This window comes from Stegodyphus dumicola, chromosome X2 (genome assembly GCF_044657685.1).
Source record: "Stegodyphus dumicola isolate Sdum_Otavi_A_Nest chromosome X2, ASM4465768v1".
Lineage (NCBI taxonomy): Eukaryota > Metazoa > Arthropoda > Arachnida > Araneae > Eresidae > Stegodyphus > Stegodyphus dumicola.
In genome coordinates this window covers 75,951,728-75,972,011 of record NC_140781.1, presented here as the reverse complement: position 1 = coordinate 75,972,011, position 20,284 = coordinate 75,951,728, and the positions used below count along the sequence as shown (strand labels likewise).

Sequence of the window (20,284 nt, the reverse complement as noted above, 5' to 3'; positions counted from 1 at the left end):
ATTAAACAGTAAAACTGTACAGAATTTGGCCTCTCCTTCCATATGTCTGCAGTGTGATAAGCTTCATTTTTATGTAACTGTTTCATTTTGTTATATCACAAGATCATGTGCTTTAATTTGTATAACATAAGCTAAATTGGTGCCTTACTTAAGCCTAAATAACTTTAATCAAGTTAGGTTATATGAATATGGCAAAGCTGACAAGGGCTACCTGCCTTAGGGTAAGGTTGCCTTCATGGGCTTTGTTAGGGCAACTGGTTCGTATTTATGTTAGACATAGGAAAAATGTAAAAACAAACCATGTAGTCAACCCAATTGCAGTCAGTCAGATTGAACTACCAAAATTCAGCAGTATTAACCATTCAGCCACTGTTAGAGCAAATAACTGTGGAATGCACCCTGAAAAAAGCTAGAGTAGGGTAGTTAAAAAAAAAAAAAAAAAAAAAAAAAGGTAGAGTATGCTTATCAGTTTTGCCAGCCTTTAACCACTTCAAATTTTGGCCATATTAACTTGGGAAAATAATGAGTTATATAGCATTTTATAAGAAGAGAAAACTTTTTTTCCATTCACAAATTGAGATATTTTTGCTGTATACCGATATCCGGAATTCCTGTCGGCTGTTTTGCTTAAATGTATTTTTGTTAATAATATTGTTAAAGAAGAGCTTATTTTCTTGCTCTGCTTTTCATTTTCATCAAGATTTGACAAAAATGGCGATGTTCCACATTTCTCTGATTTTCCTGGACTTGTATGATAAGGAAGAAAATACCGTAATTTTGCACGTATAGTCCGCAGACACGATTTTATATAAAAAAAAAATAAAAATTGTCAGATAGTCCGCACCACTGAATAGTCCGCGGACTATACGTCCGAAATTACGTTTTTTTAATATGGGAATATTCCCATGCTTTTTAAACTAATCCTTTTGTTTGCACCAATTTCTCACCGCTTTCTTGTCCACTTCAAAATAACGGGGTAAAATCTTAGTATACGGTGCAGCCTTGGCGCGACTTTGAAAATTATCGCCAACACCAAAAATGATCCAAAGAACGTCTATATATATACTATACACGCATAGTATATATACTATATACATAGTATATACTATGTTTAACTATATATTTTCTTTGAATGACCCGTTAACTACTCATCGTATATGTCCCGTTTTCACTGCTCGTCATAAAGTTGCCAAAAGTAGTCAAATCCCGTGTGCACTGGATACTAGGATTAAACCAATAAGGGCCCGCTTCTCTATTTCCATCTTTTTCAGTTTTCTCAACTACCTCTCAGCAGTAAATCTCCGGCGATGTTTCATCAACGTTATCGAAGATGAAAGACAAAATACGAAAACAAAATACTGTGCAACGTGCTATCCTCGTGATAAGCGGTAATGAAATGTGACCTTCGACCCCACTCACTCGGTGTTGCCAAATCATGCTTTTTTTTTTCATACTCCAGGTACGTGCTACTATGGCTCCTAAAAACCGAACTGACGCATCAACTACTTTTCCCCCTTCCGGCAGTTGCACTAAAGCAGTGCTTAGGATACTTGGAATCTCACGCTTTTTTTATATTTGATCATTGGCAGTTCACGACAGCGTGTTTTTTAAATTTCAACAATTTTAACCATGAACAACCAGCGTATTATCCGCACTGGTAGATAGTCCGCAGCTTCAAAAATTCGCATTTTAAACACAGATAGTCCGCGGACTATACGCGCGAAATTACGATACATAAAAAATTGTACTACTATACATTGTTTTTTTCATTAAAATGGTACTCTTTTTTCATTTTAAAAGATCAGCTTTTTAAAAGGGACTATAACTTTTATTTTATTTTATGCATTATGATTTTTTATGATAAATGCACAATTACTTCATATGAGAGGGAAAATTGCCTTGCATTATTGATAAAGCATTGTGAATTGTTAAAAAATTAACTCTTTTTATACCTATGGAAATAGTTCCTGAAGCATTGCTAAAGTAGCAGCTAAAGTAATTAAAATTAGCAACAACTGAAGTAACAGCTGTTGCTAATTTCAATCTTCTGCAAAATGAAATTCCTTATCCCCATCCCCCCCAAAATTAAATTTGTGTCATGATACTAACATCACAGAATTACTTTAAAAGCCCTAGTACCCTGTAAGTAGTATTTCATATTCAGTTACTACATTATTAAATTTAATTGTCTTATGAATATTTTATTTTAGCTATATACAGTGCATATAAAGAGTTTCACTTATGTACCTATATTACCTATGATTGTATGTAGTATGAGCAGAAAGATATGTGTATATGTCTCGTACTATATTGATTTACTATTGTTTAGTGACACAGTTAAGATTTAAACAGATTAAATTAACTATATTATAACAGACTAATTAATAACCCAGTTGAATAAGGATTTAAGGGATTTATAGCAACACGTATCAGTGTAGTATTCGTAAATTTTCAGAACTTGTTTCGAAGATTTAAATATAGAATCTACTTCTTCAGCTTCAGAATTGCAAAAGATGAAAGAGAAGCCAGTGATATAAGTTAAGGCAGTAAGAATGAGAGGAAAGAAATAGAGCTACTAGTGCCATCTATTGATAAAAAATGAAGACCAAAATAATTTCTTTAAAAGCTAAGGTATGGATTGAAATTGGGATCATTAACTAAAACTGAAAGATTTTTATGAATGTGAAATGCCTGTAGAAAATAATTCGCGAATGGAAGATGTTTTTGAAAATTTTGGCAGCAGAAAATACGGAAAATGTGATTTTTTGAAAAACAGTATTGGGCAATGGAGGATTTATGTGCTTCCTTTTTCCTCATGTTCCTTAGTGTGAAATTTTAAGGCTCTCTTAGTTTGATGAATGAAAACTATGCTATTCTGGTAGGGACCCTTGTATGTACCACAGGAATTCATATCCGCAGTGAGGTCCTTATGTATGGAACTACGAATTTTGTTGAGAGAAGAGAAAACGACCTGAAAGTTTAATATCTGTAAAATACATGTAATTTTTTAGTTAATCCATGAAAAGAAAGGAATGACAACATAATTGCTATAATTTCCTAAAAACAAGAGAGTACGTGTTTTACTTTCTTTCTGCTTATTATTTTTGTATAAATTGTTACTATCATTTTCTTCCTGTTTAATTATTTTTGTATTTAAGAATAAATTTATAAAAAAAGCTGGAAATATTGTATTGCTATTTGCTTCAAATGCTGATTTTCTTTGCAAGCAAACTTCATGAATTAATTTTGCTAAAACATCAAATCAATATCAAGAATCTGCTGTGTTTTTTTTATGACAGTAAAAACATTACTTTAAAAAACACACATTTATTTTCACTTACTTATGAATAGTCACAATAGTCAATTCAATGGTGTAAGCTTTGTACAAGTAATAAAAAATTAACTCCAACTTCTGCTGTATGCCGAGATTAGCGTGAAAAATTCATGCTGTGCTCTGGCTGTCAGAACTTCATGTCCCCTGGAAGGGTGTTTCAAGTAGAATGAGTGCAACACAGTTAGTCCAGGAGGACAGGCTAGAAGATGGCAAAGGGGAACAAAACTGCTAATCAAGGTAGCAGTTTTTCCCCCTAATAATTTAGATGGTTAACTTGTTGCAATCGTTTGCAAGGTTCACACCGTGCCAACCAAAATATGCATTGCCATCAAAGTCTGAGTTCGAATTAACACTCGAATGCCAAGTTTTGGGTTTTATCCGTTTTGTGCACTCTCTGTGAGTTTTTCACTAAACTGATTATGCAACTTTTGGTCTCGTTCATTCGCTCTTCCAATGCTGTTGTAAGTTCAGGTAGGCATTCTGATATTCCACTTTTCTGCCTCTCAGAGTGGAATTTGATTTTACGTTTTATGGTAATTATTGCTCGTCTGGATGAGTACTAACACCCCTCTTAATTTGTAAAAACAATTTAGAATCTCCCTGTATGTATTTAAAACTGTGAAATGTTATTAGATTGTGCTTTTTTGACAAATATTTTTAAAATAAAAAAATTACTCGTGGTCATGTAAATCTATAATTACTAAGGGTATCTAACTACCTAATATAATTATTTGTAACTAACTGTTCACCCTTAAAAGTCTGGATATTAAAGCGAGTTTTTGCTTTTCATTAATATTTACCTTGGTCACAAGATGCAGCACAAAATTATAAAAATTGATGTAAAACATTCTTTGCATCTAGTGCGACAAAATAATGCAAAACAACTTATCACTTCTGGTGCTTTAGTGGTTTCCTTGAACTTTAAAGTACGAGGGTTGGAACTTTAATAGTGGCAACACAGCTGAAAAACGCTACGCAACAAAACCAAAGAATATCGCGTATACCACACATAAACTACATACAGGGGTTGGACAAAAATATGGAAACACCTTTAAAAAAACATCTTTCTTTGCTTAATATGATGTAGGAAACCCGTTGGCATCTAAAACAGCTTGCAGTCTTCTCGGAATGGATAAATACAGTTCCTGTATGTTTGCCAAGGGAATATTATACCATTCTTCCTGCAAAATGGTGGCAAAATCAGATAACGATGTTGGCGGTGGATAACGAGAACGCACTTTCCGTTCCAATGTAGACCACAAAGGTTCGATAATATTCAGGTCTGGTGACTGTAGTGGCCAGGGTAGATGGGACAACTCATCCTCGTGCTCAGAAAACCAGTCCTGGATAATGTGAGCTGTGGGAACAGGGGCTTTGTCGTCTTGGAAGACAGCATCACCATCGGGGAACAAAGTTTGTACCATGGGATGAACTTGATCGGCCAAAATGTTCACATAAGTCTTGGCAGTCATGTGCCCTGACACAGTTATCATGGGGCTAGCAGAGAACCACGATATGGCTGCCTAAACCATAACAGAACCCCCGCCATGTTTCACTCTTGGCAACAAGCAGTCTGTATTATAGGCTTGAGATGGCGTTCTCCAGACGTAAACTCAGCCAGAAGTGGGAAACAATGTGAAAGAAGACTCGTCAGACCATATTACTCGCTTCCACTGCTCTATAGTCCAGGCTTTATGACTTAAACACCACCTTTTCCTGTTACGGGCATGAGCATCACTGATGAGTGGCTTCTCAATTGCAGCACGGCCAGCAATTCCCTGTTTATGAAGCTCCCTTCTAATTGTTTTGGTACTCACAGGGTTCGGTAACACAACATTCATTTCAGCAGTAACTTTTGCAGCTGTGGTCTGCTTATTGTTCGTCACAATTGCCCTTAATGATCGTCTGTCACGATCACTCAGGACACACTTTCGTCCGCGCTGTGATTTGTTTTTCCGCTTTTCAAATATGCGGAATAAATCTTCAATACAGTACCTCTTAAAACACTAAACACCTCGGCTACCTTGCTTACGGAAGCACCTACCATACGTGCTCCAACAATTTGCCCACGTTCGAAGTCTGTTAACTCTGACATAATGCAATGACAACCTCACATAACAGTACTCCGACAACAACTGAACTGTTTAGCACATTTACGAAGTTGTATAGGTGGCGTCAGTAGTCAAAAACGCCAGCGCCACCTATATATTTCATTAAAATCAATCTTTCTTTTCAAACATGCATTTCACAAGGTGTTTCCATATTTTTGCCCATCCACTGTACCTACCTTACCTCTCAGCAAAAAGACTCATCCTGCCTACGTCACGCGCATGCGGAGTGACGCGAAGAACGGATCCTTCTATTAGCTCGCGGTCTAAAGTAAGTGTTGTCAGGATGTTTTCAAAACAAGAACAGAGATGTTGGATAAAAATTGAATCTGCCAGAGGTCGTACAGCACGACAGTGTCATCAAGGGCTTCAAGAGGCTTGCGGGGAATCTGCATTGCCTTACAGAACATAGTAAGATGGGTGAAAGCATTCAACGAAGGACACCAAAACGTGGCAGACATGTTGCCGCACTAATGGACAGTGATCGCCGCCAAACGATTCGTCAGCTGGCCGGACAAATAGGATTAGCGCATATGACTGTTGTGCATATTCTGAAGGAACGTCTGTCCATGAGAAAAATTGCTTCACGATGGGTTCCACATCAATTGACGGAAATGCAGAAATGGCTACGATACGATGCTGCCCGAACCCACCTGAAGCGCTATGAGCACGAAGGAGATGCTTTTTTACGCTGGATGAGATTTGGGCCTGATCTTACCAGCCGGAACTGAAACGCCAATCAAACGAATGGTGTCATCACGACGTTCGAAGTTTCGTCAGAACCCCAGCAATGTGAAAGTTATGGTGATTCTTGTGTACGACTGTGATGGTGTCATCCTAATGCATACCGTTCCCCCACAGCAGACCGTCACTGCGCAGTATTACTGCTCATTTTTGGAGCACAATCTCCGACCAGCTTTGAGAGAAAAACGGTGACACTTTCTGCAGAACGCTCCTCTCATTTTGCATGACAATGTTCGGCCGCATGCAGCACAAGCTGTGACTGATTTGTTCAAGCGATGGGGCTGGGAAGTGCTTTACCATCCACCATACTCCCCAGATCTAAGCCCTTGTGACTATGACTTAATTCCTAAGATGAAGAAACCACTTTGTGGCACTCGCTTCCAAACTGTTCCTGAGATTCTTGCGGCAGTAGACCGGTACATTCAAACTATCAACAAAACAGGCACTGCTACAGGTATTCTGCGACTTCCACATCGTTAGAAAAGGTTGTACACAATGCTGGCGACTATATTGAAGGACTGTAAAACATGGTGACATGAATCACTTTTGTATTCCTTGTAAATATATAGTTGCCACTATTAAAGTTCCAACCCTCATATATTTACAACTCCAAGAACTCCACATGATGCTACGACACAAACTGCATCAGACAGAGCAGAACTAACTTTCAAAACTTGCCTACTGTGTCGAGATCATGCATTCAGGTTTGTTCTGATCAGTAGGTCTCTCTCTAGATAAGCATCAGCAGTGGTGGCAACAGTCAGTCTTCTGTTATGAATCATTCTGATTATGAGTTTACTTCTCATTTTAACTTGACATAAACTCTATCTGCTATTTACTAAACCTAGACTGAGCAAGTACATGACAAAATGAGATACGAAAGAAAAAAGTCAACATAAAGCTAACTGTTAGTAAACCATAAATAAAATGTTACTAATCTTCTTTCAAATATGTCCAGCTAAGTATGTGTAAAATATTTAATTCTATTTGATATTTTTTTTTCATTTTATTCTCAAATTTGTTTTATAATTTATGTTTATTAAATTATGTTTAATAAGAATGCATCCTATGTACGAGCTATTTTATTCTTAGGATGGTATTACAAAAGTGTAGTTCAGGCAAAGATAATATCTTTAATTGAATTTATTCAAGTCCCATTTGCTGATAGGTCCTTAATTTTTTTCATTAATGATCCTTAAAAGGTCCTTAAAAATACTTAATTTCCATGTGCAGAAATGCATACAAACCCTGCAATAGTAATCATGATGAGATTTCTAAGGGAAATGCCTTTTTACATTTTTTATAAACTTTTATTTATTTATTTTTTTTTTAATGGTGTGTAAGTGTATAACTAACAAAGTCAAAAATCTAGAAACTAAATATTTAGCCAACAGGTGTGAGGCAGTGCCTGAATTTGATACCATAGGGCAGAATGTAACAGTACTTTTGTGAATTTTGAGTAGAGCATATGATCTGGCACAATTTACAACAGCTGGGGTAAGTGATTTTTTGAATGGTTTGGAAACATTTATGAAGATTGAGCCATTAAAAGACTGGAGAGTGTTTAAAGGTTTCATTTAAAAGACCTGAGTGCATTTCGAACCCCTTTTAGCTTTGAAACCTTTTCTTTAGAGATCGGTTGCCTTTGTTAATTTTCAGATAAAGAGACTTGGGAATACGAAGGAATTTTTTCTCTTTTTTGCTCATTTCCCTAAACTAGAGAAACATGGTGCTGAGATTTCGTATTTGAAGTAATTGTCGAATGGTGGAATATTAACTTTTAACACTGTATGATAATGAAAATACGTTTTAGCAGTACATAATGTAATCAGTTTTGGTTTGTTTTCATACTGTTTAGAATTACATGTATTGATTTATAATTTTAGTTTATACTAAAAAATTATGTTTAACCATTTCTTTCTCCCATAAATCAGCAATTCTCATTCATTTTGTTACAAACATTGTGTAACAGCTTGTATTTATACCTATGTATTAAACAAATCCCCTTGTATTTTTGTGACATTAGCTTTGTTCCCCTTTTTCATTAGTATTCTTATTTATTTTGTTTTGTTGTTTAAATTTATTGATTTTCCCCCCTCATTATATTGTAAGTATTTCATCTTTCAACAACATTACTGTTCGTTGTTGCATTTTTGTAATAAAAACTTTATTTTTCTTTAGCTTTTTAAAAAATATTCTTCTTTAGTATAAGAAAGGATTTTATTGATTATATTTTTGTTATATTGCATTGCTTTTTGCATCTTTCAGACTGCAATATTAAATACGAAAATTAAATAAAAATGGAAAATGTAAAAAAAAAATATGGTTTTGATGACACAAAAAAGCTGGTGAAATTAATACTTATATAAAATTTAAAGTGGATGTATTAACTTTATTTATTTATTTATATTGACCCATTAGAGGTTGTGTGGTAAAATCAATGAACACTGATAACTAATCAAAATCGTAAAAACAACCTTGTATTTAGCGTAAGTATATTGAAACACTGAATCGATATCAAGGGCAGCTAAAGGTCCCTCCTCATCAGGAGAAAGAAATACGTATTCTAGGTATTTCTTTCTCCTGATGAGGAGGGACCTTTAGCTGCCCTCGAAATCAATTGTTTCATTATGCTTACGCTAAATACGAGCCCACCAGCGGCTGAGCGGTAAAAGTCGCTGAACACTGGTAGTTCGGTCTGAGGTTCGAATCCCGCAAACGGGCTGGCTGCATGGGTGTTTTCGTGGTTTTCCCCATGTGTAACGTGCATACGAGCCAGTTTCCCTTAAAAAGTCCTCCACGAAGGCATCCCTCCTCTTAGGCAGATAGCCCTAGAGTGCTTTGCCATAATTAAATACACCACACCATACACCACTACGCTAAATACAAGGTTGTTTTTACGATTTTGATTGTCACATTAGAGTGTTTCTCTTCTTCATCTAGTCTACTGATAACTAAGTTTGTTTCAGATTTCGGTGAACTAGCTGGCTGTACGTGGCATCATGTATAACGTGAATACCAGCTAATTACCATTAAAAAGTCCTCTAGGAAGCCCACTGCTCCCTTGGGCAGGTAGCCTTCTGTCCCATGGTTGTAATCCAATTACCATTAAAAAGTCCTCTAGGAAGCCCACTGCTCCCTTGGGCAGGTAGCCTTCTGTCCCATGGTTGTAATCCAATATTCTGACTTTCATTTATTTATGCATATAAAGACTGAAATTGTCATAAACAGATAAGTATCTTGTGTAAATAAAGATGCTGTTAAGCAGGTGACTCCTACAGGAATTTAGCTTGTATTTTCATTATGCACAGGAATGTGAGGAATACTGAGATTAAAAATGTTATTAAAATAGTATTTCACATTATTACTTCATCACAGTGATGGTAATTTCATTCTTAATTTTAAAAAAATAATATTAATAAAAAATACTTATGCTGAAAAGTTTCCAGTCTCTCTGTAAAATATGAAATGAGATAAATTAGATCATATAGATAAAATTATATAGTATAGATGAATGAGACTATGATTATGCTAGCGCTGTTTGCTCATATGGACAAATAACATTGTTAAGGACTATATTTATTATTATTGCATGCTCTGTTAGGCACTGCATGGAAAGGGAGAGATGCTTTGTGGAGGGCATTTTAAGGGGAACTGACTTGTATCCATGTTACATATGGGGAACCCATTTGCCAGGACTCAAATCTCCGCCAGAACTATCAGTGTTCAGGGGCTTTTAATGCTAGGCCTTCGTTAAAGACTTTCTGCATGAAACTGGTCCATATGTTCATTGTTCGTGAAGGGGGAAAAACTGAAGCAGCGGAGAACTAAACCTTTGAGAACCACCAGTGTATATCGCCATAACTGATATGCCATTAAGTGATATTCAGCTGAGCCAAAGGTATGATCTGACTGTTATGAATATGGGTACAATTTCTTATAAGAAAAAAGATGAAACAAAAGGATACATATATATCTATATTTTAATTATTAATAATTATTTTGATTATCTCCTAGGAAATGAAGAGTAAATGCTAATTTAATGAGAGATTTTTCGAGTTAATCATAATAAAGACTGTAAAACTGTAGAAAACAAATGTGGAAAATGCATTAAATTTATTTATAAAACTCAACTATTAAAAAAGAAAATTAGAAAGCAAATATATAAGATTAATTATTGCTGATCTCAACGAAAGATCCTAACTGTATAAGGGGACTTAGTCTCTTTCCATATCATCATCAATAATTGGAATATTATAATCTTTCATCATCTTTGTATTTTTTAATAAAACTTCTATGCCGAATGCAAGCAAAGGATAAATTAATATAATATTTTAATTTAAATCTGGTGACTTTCAAATATATACATACATAGTTGAATACATCTATTATATATATATATATATATATACATACACACACAGGTATCAAATATACATGAAACTTACATGTACGTACTTGTGCATGCGTTTATCCGTGTGTTCATATAATATCCATATATTTGTTTGCATATACGTACACAGTTAGCATACATACTTGTTACATATTTGTATTTGCATATCAGTATGGTTAGGTTATTTGTGTAGAATTCTAGAGAGCAAGTTAATCATGCGAAACACAACTGAAAGTTTTTGCATCGAACTAACATTCAACTGTTGAGGGAAAATGAAATTTACGAAATCCTATAGTTATGAGGCACGAAAGCCATTGGACAAGTAGCAGGGGAAGGTTATTCGAAAAACAGTTACTGTTGTGAGGGAAAGAATTTCTCTGGCTAAAATTTTGGCTACATCTGTCTTTTTGAGGCTTTGTAACTCTGACTTACATTTTGGTCATCTGTCTTCTAATTGTCAATTGCAGTTTTTATTTTTGAAAGGTCTGAAGGTCTTTAGGGATCAGATTATCTGGCCCTTTGTTTAAGAGTTAAACTACATCATCAATGTGTTTTTGTTCATGCCGCCTATGTCAGCTTCTGAAATAATAATGACTGGGTTGGAATATATTTTGCATAATGCAGCATTTTCTCTCGTGTTTAGATTAGGGTTCAGAGGTTTACTGTTAAATTTCATATTAAGGTTGATAAGATGCTTAATCATTTCTTTCTGTTTATGTGAAACTGTATTAAATAGGAAAGCATTTTTGAGAGGAACTAAAATCTTTGGAATTGAAGGTTTTGAGGTTTTTGAGACATTAAAATGGTATTTCAGAATTCTGTTTTGTCCCTTTGATAAATGAGCCTTCGAAATATTAACTACTGGGTTGAAGTTTACAGTGGGAAGATTTTTTTGTAATACTTAAGTTAGGAGACTGAAAGGAGGTTTTGGAACTTAAATGCAAGGGTCTTTATGTTTAATTGAATTCTTAGTTCTAGACTAGGACTTTTATTCAGTGGCAGTGAATTTTGGACCACATTAACAAGTTCCAGTTTGGATAACTGTCAAAGTGTGTCCCTTATGAACAGACTGAAGCAAGGCAAGCTTGCAATTTAGGAGAATTTTTTTAATGCAGCTGGAAGGTTTTTTGATTACATTTAATTTGAGTGAAACTGAGAATCATTTTTTTTTTATGTTAACACTTCAGTAAAAAGTTAAGGTGATTTAGAAATTTGTTAAAAACGATTAATGGTTGAAAACATGGTACAAATGAAGAATTAAAATCAGAAAGCTTGAAACATTTAAACAAATTGACACTAAAACTGAACAAACAGTTTTAAAAAAATGGGAACAGGCAGAAAATGGGTAAACTATAAATCAAACTAGAAGAATTGAAAAGAAAACTTACTGAAACTTATTCAGTGAAATTTTAATCCAAGAGCAGAGTTGCCAACTTTCCCGATTTCTGAACGTTCTCCCGCCAACCCTATTTCGAATATATGTCTCCCTATTTTTTCTTATTTTTAAAATGTCTCATGATGTTTGTATATCTTGGCTTAATACTTCATTATTTGCACCAAAAAAAACTGATTTGGGGCGTCACTTGGTTTATCTCTAGATTAACTCTAAAAGAAAACCAAAGTTATTACGTAAGTGTGAAATTGCAGCGCACTTTTGTTTTGTGAGTGGGACGACGTGTTCAAAAAGGTATTGTATCAGTTCTCCAATCAGCATCGAGCGCGACTGTGTGTCATCTGGCATATATTAGCCAATGAGCACAAAGCAATATCACTGTTATTTCATTCATGTTATCACTGAGCGGTGTTAGTGCACATGCTTTCAAGAAATAATTTAATAAATTATTAATCTTTTGTTTTAGTTATGATTTCAAAAAGGGTAAAATACTCATGTACTTTTCAAAAATCATACACAGATGACTTTCTTTCTTCAAGGAAATGTAATGCATTTGCGATGTGTACCGTTTGTCATTGCGATTTTTCGATTTCGCACTGTAAAGGGTCGGTATTCTCAAACATGTTCTTGCACAGAAACACAAGGACAACTTGAGTTGTATTGAAAAAAATTTTTTGGAAACAAAGGACCAATATGTTTTTAATACAAAATGCCTGTTCCCTGCCTTTTTACTGGATTACAAACTGCCACTGAATCAGATAATGCTGCAGCTTTATTTAGAAAAATGTCCCGCGATAGATTGCAAGATACTTTTTGAATATATTTTCAGTTTTATTTCATTACTTCTTCATGAATGATGATTTTGATGTTGCGACTGATATATAGCAGCTGCAATTTTGCAGTTTACAATTAGAAAGTTTTGGTAAAGTTATTAAACCATCTAGGATTGGCACCCAGTGGAGTTTATCACAATTAGAATATTTCAATAAAGTTATAAAACCATCTAGGATTGTCACCCAGTAGAGTTTAATTGGAAACCTAAAAGGTGTTAATGGAATTTTGAAGTATAGTGAACTGTATAGAATAATGTTGGCAGGTGTTAATGGGATTTTAAAGTATAGTGAACTGTATAGAATAATGTTGGCCTTTCTGACAATTCACTATTGTAATGCAGAGTGTGAGAGGATTTTCAGTATTTTTGCGAAAACGAGGACTAAATTTAAATCTAACATTAGTAATGACACATTAGAAAAACTTTAATTTCCAAAAGCAGGCCTACATGGCGGCTGCTGCAAACAAAATTATGAAGTTTCTTTTTTAATGAAAGCAAAATCTGCTACGGTTCTTAGCATTTGTATGAAAACAGTTTTAAGTATTTTTTTTTTTTTTTTTTTTGGTTAAAAGATGCAAATCATAAAATTATTTTTGTACTGTTTTCATTTAAGAATTAGTAACTTAATTTTCGGATATTAATTAGTAACTATTTAAAATTAATTCATCAGTAAAAAATATATATTTTTAGCATTCAAAAAAATCTTTTCATTTTTGAGAAAAACCTGATTTCTGTAAAAAATCTGGTTTTTAAGTGTCCTAGGTTGGCAAGTATGCAAGAATATGAACACACAGAAGGAGAAAAAGCTGGGACAAAATGGCAACTACACCACACAGAGAATGGTAGGAAAAAAAATTTGTTTAGAGCTAATAAAATTTGAGTTAAAATAACATGCCAAATAAAGATTATTGGAAGAGCTAAAGCAACAAAAATTAGCAAAATATTCATTAGTTTGAAGGACTAGTTTCTAAAGTTTAAATATAGAACTTCCTTCAGCTGCAAAAGTGCAAATGACGAAAGAAGCTAGTGATAAATTATTAAAATTTGAATTTAGTAAATTACTTAAAAGCAGTTGCAGTATTGATAGAGGCTTAACATTATTGACCAATCGGTTAAAAAATTCATATCCCAGTACATCAAAAAGCACCCTCATTTTAGTTGATTATAAGAATTCTGTTGCCATTGCTTTTTTTTTTTAATCAATTAGCTGTAAAATTGCATGTATTTTACAGAAATTCAGTTTTCAGATCGTCTTATCTTCTGCCTTTGAAATTCGCAGTTCTGTTCTTAAGGACCAAATTCTTCCAGTATATGTAGGATTCCTTGCTAATGTAGTGTAGTTTACATTGGTCAAATTAAGAGAGCCTTAAAATTTCGCACTAAGGCACATGAGCCGTACGTTAGAGAAAAGAAATTTATAAATCTTCTATTGCAAGATAATGTTTGTCAGAAAATCACATTTTCCATATTGTCTGCTGCCAAAGTTTTCAAAAAACCTCTTCCATTGGTGAATTAGATTTTCTAGAGGCATTTCACATTCATAAAAATCCTTCAGTTCTAGTTAATGATCCCAGTTCCAATGCATCTTTACCCTCAGCTTTTAAGAAAATTATTTCATCGCTGTTTTCTTTTTTAATCAACAGATGACACCAGTAGTTTGACTTCCTTCCTATAATTCTTATCACCTTAGCTTATTTTATCACTGGCTTCTTTTCTGTCATTTGCAGTTCTGCATCTGAAAAATTTTCTATATTTAATACTTTACCGACCGGTAGCCTATTAATTGGCTTTTTGTACCAGGCTTAAAAAAGCACCCTCATTTTTGTTGATTATAAGAATTCTGTTGCCATTGCTTTTTTTTAATCAGTTAGCTGTAAAATTGCATGTATTTTACAGAAATTCAGTTTTCAGATCGTCTTATCTTCTGCCTTTGAAATTCGCAGTTCTGTTCTTAAGGACCAAATTCTTCCAGTATATGCAGAATTCCTTGCTAATGTAGTGTAGTTTACATTGGTCAAATTAAGAGAGCCTTAAAATTTCACACCAAGGCACATGAGCCATACGTTAGAGGAAAGAAATTTATAAATCTTCTATTGCAAGATAATGTTTTTCAGAAAATCACATTTTCCATATTGTCTGCTGCCAAAGTTTTCAAAAAACCTCTTCCATTGGTGAATTAGATTTTCTAGAGGCATTTCACATTCATAAAAATCCTTCACTTCTAGTTAATGATCCCAATTCCAATGCATCTTTACCCTCAGATTTTAAGAAAATTATTTCATCGTTGTTTTCTTTTTTAAGCAACAGATGGCGCCAGTATTTTGACTTCCTTCCTATATAATTCTTATCACCTTAGCTTATGTTATCACTGGCTTCTTTTCTGTCATTTGCAGTTCTGCATCTGAAAAATTTTCTCTATTTAATACTTTACTGACCGATAGCCTATTAATTGGCTTTTTGTACCAGGCTTAACAACCACCAGTCTATTAATCAGTTATTGCTGTTGGCAAAAAAAGTAGAAGGCACTGTTTTGACGGTTACTGAACGATATAAGAACATATGACACCAGATTATCAAGATAATTACTATAACAGTGTCAATATGCTAAAATTCTTCTTAAAAGTAAAGTGTGATCGTACAGAACGATTTGAAAAAATAGAAGTCTTCCTCGACTCCTTCATTACAGTATAACTTTCAAGAGGTCATCATGAATTTCATAGAAATCATCAAATTTTGTTAGAAGTATTGAATACTGGCAGAAGAAATGTCGGTATGATCTCAGCTATACGTTCTTCACAATTAACGGAGTCCAGAAGCAGAAGAAAGAGATTAGACGGCTCAATACAGAAGCCTAATTCTATCATAAATTGTAACAAATATCTTAAGCTTATAGATTGTGTGGACCTAGAAAAAACAAAAAAGTGGACTAAAGGAGTTGTAATATTATTTATAAACTTTTCACTTTTAATTCATTTAAAGCATACATGGTTCTAAACGGGGGAAATATTACATTGAAAAATTCCCTGCTCTAATTGGCAGTTTCATGGATAGAAGATTGTGAAACTAATTGTCCAGAACAAAATGCTGATCTACCTAGTTCTGAAACCACAAAGAGAATACTCAGATTAGACCATCGTGGAAGACTGCTGAATTATGGAAAACATAAACTTATAAATATACTGACTAGTAGTCAAAGTGTAAAACCCCAAAGAAAATGCAGAGTCTGTGCAAGTAAAAAAAAAAAAAAGAATATGTTTTGTCTGTAAATTTTGCAATGTTTCACTAAACAAAGGTGACTGTTTTGACAAATATACTTTAAAAAGTATTAAACTATTTCTTATTTGAAGTATGTCAATATATCGATTATGGTATACTATTTAGGATGTTTCTGAATTCTGCCAACAAATTTAGAGGGATGATGGTAGACATCAAGAGGATGAAAAATTACCATAGAACATGGAGTCTCAAACCACATTTAGTTAATAAAAATTGCAAAAATAGATGTTAATGGGATAGTGAGCCTGACAAAGAGGAGTAGCGAGGATTATGAGCACTGTGGTCAAGAAGAAGGAACCTTTTCACATGTAAATTTCCAATGTGTATGGAGAAAATGAAAAGCAGTGGTCGAGAAGCAGAACCTTCTTGTATGCAAATTTCCTATGCATATGGAAGGAAAAAAAAACATGTACAAGTATTCATTAGTGAGCATTGCAGAATTCATGGGTATTAAACTTCATTTGGGGACAACATGTCAAATTATACAAAAATATGCAGATTTCCATCTGATTTATGGCCTAGCATAAAGGATGATTGCCAAGAGCAATAGCCAGCGAGGCACTTTCCACACCATACTGTCTTCACAAACATTAATTGGCAGTTGCGGGATACGGATCATTCCAAAAAAAGTGAGGCATAATGCGGGAAAAGAAAGCAGTGTGTGCACACCTGAAACAGAAAACCATGTATTGAAATGGTTTGTTGTTTTCTTGTCGACCGGTACACTATCAGTTGCAGCTGAACTTGGTGTTTGTCATAATATAGTGTGGAAGGAGGTTCTGTGTGCAGAAAACATACACCTGTTCCACTTGCAGAAGATCTAAGTCCTAGGAGATGCCGACTACTCCCTTTGGGTAAAGTTTATACAAGGTGTGTTCGAAACGTTTGGTGATTGGTCTCATAATTAAAAAACCGCGCCGGTTAGGATGTCACACTCACGCAGACGCAGTGAGAGAAATGTCATCTAGAGCCATCTAACGGCCATTTTACGACAGATAAGAAGAAGCGCACGAGCAGTTTAACACAGTCAGTGTGAGAAAGATTGTCACTGTGACATGGAGCAATGCATAAACATGGTTTTGCTTCGAGTTAGGCAAAACGGCAACGGAGACACATGAAATGTTAGTGAAAGTTTACGGTCAGGAAATCTGCTCCATGACAACGCCCGGCCGCACACTGCAATCCGTGTAACCCAATTCCTCGACAGGCGCCAGGTTCCAGTTTTGGATCACCCTCCATATTCTCTAGATCTGGCTACCGTGGACTTCTTCCTGTTTCCCCACCTCAAAGGAGTTCTGAAAGGCCAACACTTTTCCGACATTACTAAGATCCAAGAACGTGTGACAACGGGGCTTCGAGACATACCAAAAGAAGCGTTTGCAGACACTTTCCAATAATTGTACACCCGTTGTCAAAAGTGTATTGTTGCTAATGGCAAATACTTTGAAGGCCAGTAAAGGTATTTTGCTTGTTTCTTGTGTTTCCTTGGTAAAATTCACCGAACTTTTCAAACACACCTTGAACGCTGGATCCTTGATGCCATATAGAATAATTCATAGTTTCCCCACCACTGTTTTATTCTTAGATGAAGCCTGCTTAACGAGAGAAGAAGTGATCAACATGAAAATCCCCACAGCAGTGTCTTGTGAGAAGTGCAACACAAGTTTGGTATTAACAATCTGGGCAAGGATTCTCAGAGATCTTCATTGAGACTGTATCTTCTGCCCGAGCACTTCAGTGGCTCAAATTACCTTGTATTCCTACAGCATGCATTTGCAAATTTAATGCAGGGAATACCGGCCACTGTGTGTTAAAACATGTGATTCATGCATGATGGTACACTATTACATTTTGCAAGTGCTATAACCACCTTGATGCTACAATATCCCAGAAGGTGGATCGGACATGGCAAACCTGTTGCTTGGCCTCCAAGCTCCTCAGACCTCAATCCCTTGATTATCATCTTCTGGGGCTACCTGAAATCAATTGTCTATCAGACACCTGTAGATATACTGGAGATCTGATAACATGGGTCATTGTTGCTTAAGCAGACATCAACAGCACACTGGGTATGTTTGAACGTGTCTGGCAATATTTCGTCCATCTGTGTCAGCTGTACAATAACATTCACAGACCTTGGTGGCTGCAACTTCGATAAAACTATCTGATTATCTCCTTTCTGACATTGAACTGTGATGCTTTGTAACCCTGCTTTACATCAAATAAATATTTTTCTACTTAGTATTGGCCTCTTTTGTTCCATTTGATGTCACATCCTTCATAACTATTTTGGTGATTTTTTTCGCACTAAATATGGTTTGCGACCCCATGTTCTGTTGCAATTTTTCATCCTCTTGATGCCTTTTATCACACCTCTGTTAGTCGAATTCAGAAACACCCTTTATAACTATTAAACTGAAATCCTAGTAATAGATAAAATAAATTACCATTAATATCAGTAAAAAATTTCATTAAATCTAATTCTTCTATAACAAAAGATGGGTAATTTTGTCACAGCATACGAAAAGTCTAAACCGAAACAGAGCTGAGTGGCTGGTCAGATGTACATATGCTGTTGAACTACTAGCAGTCAGTAAAGTGTTAAACCTTCGAAACGAGTCCTACAAATTTTGAATATTATGCTGATTCTTTTTGCTTTAACTCCTCCGATAAGTATCTCACTGTTTTTTACCATAATGAGAAACTGTTGAAATTAAACTTACATTGAAGTTATTTTCCCAGAAATTATCCTTCCATGCAATGGATGACATCCATTTCTTCTTTAGTTTTTCATTTCTTGAACCTTCAACTGAAACTTTTGACTTAAGCTGAAGGGCATTTTTAAACAAAAGCAAAAAATATTAAAAATGAAATGTGCACATTACAAATATCTGTAATTAATGTTTCTAGCATGTGCTTTTATGTTTTTACCTTGTTAGTTTTTTGTTCCCGTTTATAATTCTATATGCGGATAACAGTAGTTGCTGAGGGTGGATGTGAACATGGCTCCTAATTTTCATGCCTTTAATGTTGATCGTCAACTATCGCTACACTAGCATTATACAATATGTATGGTTGTGAGTTGATTGGAGGCAATTTTTAAAGCGACTACAGTTTTCATTAGTAGTTGCCTTGGTGATGTATACTGTATTGTAATAAAGCACTATTCTCGTAGTTAGTATTATATAACAGTGTTAATATTATTTTTTCTCATTTTGGAGAAGGCATTCCGGATTCTGTTAAGCATTCTGTCGAAATAGTTAATAAAGCAGCTATTGCCACTGAATAGCAGTTAATCACGAAAATTGAACAATGTGAAATTGCTGATGCATAACTGAAATAAATCCACTGGAGGATTACTGCTCATAAAAGGGCTGCAAATAAATGCAATCACCCCCCCTTTTTTTTTTCGAGTTTTTTAACTAAGTAAATATGTATGTCTTCATGTAGTATTCAATTAATGTATTAGCACTTTTGAGTCTTAAGCATTTTATTCTTCTAGCAGTAGTGAGAATAGTTGAGCAATATCAAGCAAACTAATACCAGTCCAACATTCGTGAACATTCGTTATCCAACATTCGTGAAGTGCAATAAACCAGCATGACTTGAAACTGAGAAAATTTATAGTGTTTTTCACAAAGTAGTATGATGTACATTCCATTATTTAAATACAACCCAGCAACCAGATATCTGAAACTACAAATCGTGTGTTAACTTATGCGTTTTAAATTTTTTTATTTATGGTCAATGTAAAAGGTAATGCAAGAAAATTCAAATTATGCAGAAGTGTAATTAATCAGGTTGCTTTTTCTTGCAAAACTGTGTAAATTGGAATTTGCTGATAATTTTTTTGTGTATATCCTTATTTTTTCATTGATTTTATAACATTCACATAAAGCAAGACACTGTTTAAAGTCAGATAAGAAAACCTCATAATCATGCAATAAAAAGTAATTTAACACAGTACTGCATATTATTAGTAAATATATAAGTTTTCAGTAACATGTCATTTCATATCAAATTATGTTTTGTGTCTGTTGTTCTTTGTTTATGCTCTCTATCATCATTTAACTACTTTCCCATTGTTTTAGTTAATAATGTTTTGAGATTATTAACATGCAAGGTATAATAAAAATATTAACATGCATGATATGATAAAAATATTTGTTAAAACTAGTAAATAAATCTTTTTTAAAATTTAATA

The 20,284-nt window shown here is 34.5% G+C and overlaps 1 protein-coding gene across 5 annotated transcripts in view; it reads left to right on the top strand.

The window, feature by feature from the left end:
- Positions 1-20,284, top strand: part of LOC118195777 (ethanolaminephosphotransferase 1-like) — a 154,118-nt gene that overhangs the window by 108,739 nt on the left and 25,095 nt on the right. For 4 of the 5 annotated variants that reach the window (XM_085809845.1, XM_085809847.1, XM_085809844.1 and 1 more), the window contains one exon: positions 13,559-13,646. The exons of the other annotated variant lie outside the window; for it this stretch is intronic. In XM_085809845.1, the coding sequence (XP_085665971.1) occupies positions 13,559-13,646 (88 nt within the window). The remainder of the gene's footprint in view (positions 1-13,558; positions 13,647-20,284) is intronic. 5 annotated transcript variants of the gene reach the window in all.